The 2,778-nt window shown below is 43.3% G+C and overlaps 1 protein-coding gene across 3 annotated transcripts in view; it reads left to right on the top strand.

Annotated features, from left to right (window-relative positions):
* Positions 1-2,778, top strand: part of PEX3 (peroxisomal biogenesis factor 3) — a 35,634-nt gene that overhangs the window by 30,864 nt on the left and 1,992 nt on the right. For all 3 annotated transcript variants that reach the window (XR_002099405.1, XM_019527127.1, XM_019527128.1), the window contains one exon: positions 990-1,112. Coding sequence is in view for 2 of the 3 variants with exons in the window: in XM_019527127.1 (XP_019382672.1) it covers positions 990-1,112 (123 nt within the window). In the remaining variant the exon portion in view is untranslated. The remainder of the gene's footprint in view (positions 1-989; positions 1,113-2,778) is intronic.

Genomic DNA, 2,778 nt, shown 5'->3' with positions numbered 1-2,778 from the left:
GTTTTTGAAATTACTCTTCAAAGAAAATTGTGGAGAGTTTTAGAAAGAAGTTCTGTAACCTCACTTCTTTATAATGATGATGTAGATAATATTGAAGTGAATGCATTGAGCTAATGGCATGCAATCCTTTTTATCTGTCTCCTAGAATTCTAGAGAGGTTTTTTTATTGTGTCAGTACCATGCTGCATGTAGCACTTGTAAGGAGGATTCCAGTGCTAATGCACTAGCAATGAATGTTTTAGATTGGCTCTGGTTTTCAGTAAGCTTCTAGGTGGAATTCTGGGTGCCGATTTATAATCTTTACAGCCCTAAATGGGTTGGGATGGTTTCCCTGAGAAATCATGCACTTTCTGCAGTATGATGCCACAGTTGAAATTAGTGGAGGTGCTCAAGGTGCAGTCATCTGAGCTATTAGCAGGACATTCTCTGCAAAAGTCTCTAGCTGCTGGAACTTGCTCTTCCCACTCTAGATCTGCCAGAACATCAGTTTGTTAAACTTTTTGAGGTTGATTTAAAAAATGCATTTTATCCTCTTGGTTGATTTTTGATAGACTTGAGGTTGGCATGTTAATGAGCAATCTTTTGTCACTGTTGTCAATTTGAATGTATGGCATAGGCACTGGGTTAGGTGGTTCTACAATCATAGAACAGGGCTGAAAGAGATCTCAGGAGGTCATCCAATCCAACACCTGCTTAAGGCAGGATCATCCCTATCTAAATCATTCTAGAGAAGTGTATAACCTGCTCTTAAAACTTCCAAGAAGGGATATTCACCGTCTGGGCAATCTACTCCAGTGCTTACCCACCCTTATAATTAAAAAGTTCTTCCTAATATACAGTCTAAATTTCCCTGGTTGCAATGTAAGATTGTTATTTCTTGCTCTATCACCTGGAAAAAGAGAACAGTTAACGCTCTGCACCTCAAAACATATTTTACCAATTTGGACAAACAAATTATAGGAGTAAAAATTGCATTCGTTTTCCCACAGCCCAGATTTTGGTACAGTTTTGAGAACATGTTTAAACAGAGGCTTCAGTCGACTGTTGGATAATATGGCAGAATTCTTTCGACCCACTGAACAGGACCTATGTCAGAACAGCTCTGTAAACAGGTAATTATTGTCTTCATAGCAGTTATGCATGGTCATGCGATAATGCTTTTGGCTTCATAGTAAATGGATTCAGACTCCAGTGTATCTTGAATAATGGAAGGAAGTAATGGAAAGTGATGAGAGTAGCTATATTTTTAGCACTTCCAAAGCGGATACCATTCTTGCTCATTTTTATGTGATGGAAAACTATTAGTGCTATTTTATATTGAATAAAATTGAGATGTGAGCTCTGATATCTGCCCAGTGCCCCAGATAGTCAGTAGTGGAGTTAAGAATGGAAACTGCCCTCTCCATCTTTCACTTCACAAGTCAGCATGCTCCTATGGATTATATTTTGTCTGAATTTACTCCATTGCTGTTAATTATTAAAAAATGGAATGTGGCACATTGGAGGAAATAATGCTGTTTTTCACACATCCTCTTTGGTAGTGTTAAGATAGAAGTTCTTTCATTTTTTGTTTTTCCTCCCTGTCAAATCTGCTGATAAAAGTTTTAAAAAATTGGCATAAAAAGAAAATCAAGGGTGGTCTTAGGCTCCATAATGCAGAAAGTGCAGGCACCTGTAATTTTTGAATTTCTTCATTTGCATGCTTGTTTTAGTCAGTCTCCTAAGAAAAAAGTCTTAAATCTTTTGTGTTACCAGTAATGTCTAAAAAAATGTTGTTTTGAGTTATTGAACATGTTTTTATTTTTTTTTAAATCCTTGCTCTGCTCCTAAAAATACCATTTTATTTAAACATATGCATTAAACACAACATTTTCTGGTAAGCTTTGATTTCTCTTTTGTGTCTTGGTTTGGCTCGGCCCTGCAAATTCAATAGCACTAGGGCTGCCAACTGGAATATTTAGCATTTTACATCATTTACATCATTTGATTGAATTGCAGCTCTACTGCAGGAGATGACATAGGTGGGATCTTTCACAGTATTGCCAAATAAATGCAGTTGGGGCTGAGCGGTACTAGGCTATAGCTGACAGGTGGAGCCACCCCAGCTCCCACACAGCACACAATGCCCTGCAGACCTGTGCTGCACCCATGCCATGGGGCAGCTACCACACGGGTGTCAAGTTGGGGGGAGATCCTCACTGCCCTGTGCTGCACAGGGGAGCTCTGCCAGGAGCCCTCAGAGGCCCCAGTCGTTAAAAAAAAAATGCTGAGAGGCTGGGCAGGGCAGGCACGGGGGCTTCTCCCGTGACTCCTCTGGTTGTGCCTGTCTCTGCCCTGCTGCCACTTGCCCAGCTGGCGCAGGTGGGGGGGTGTGATGCAGGTGTGGCTTGCTCTAGGCGGCAGCATGGCAGAGCCTCCACACACAGTGATTCTGCACCCACATCAGGGCTGCTTCCCAGCCAGCATAGGGGGCATGGGATGTGGTGCGGCAGTGATGGGAGCGGGGACTAATTCCTGCTATCACTTGCCCCCTTGTGCTTGGAACAAGCTACACCTACATCCCACCCCCCTCCCTCTGCCCCAGCTGGGCAAGGAGCAGCAGGGCAGAGCCCCTGCTCCCAGGGCTGCCGTGCCCGCATCCTGTGTCCCCTGCCCCCCTCCGCATGCAACATGCCCCACGCCCCAGCTGGGCAGCTTGTCCCAGCCTGTCTCTCTTCCCCCTCCCCTACTTTACTTTTTGTCTTGCTTATCTCTACCTATTTACATTTTCACTGACAT

Source organism: Gavialis gangeticus, unplaced genomic scaffold (assembly GCF_001723915.1).
Source record: "Gavialis gangeticus isolate Ggan-Ray unplaced genomic scaffold, GavGan_comp1, whole genome shotgun sequence".
Classification (NCBI taxonomy): domain Eukaryota; kingdom Metazoa; phylum Chordata; order Crocodylia; family Gavialidae; genus Gavialis; species Gavialis gangeticus.
The sequence above is the reverse complement of the archived record's forward strand: the minus strand, read 5'-3'. Positions and strand labels throughout refer to the sequence as shown.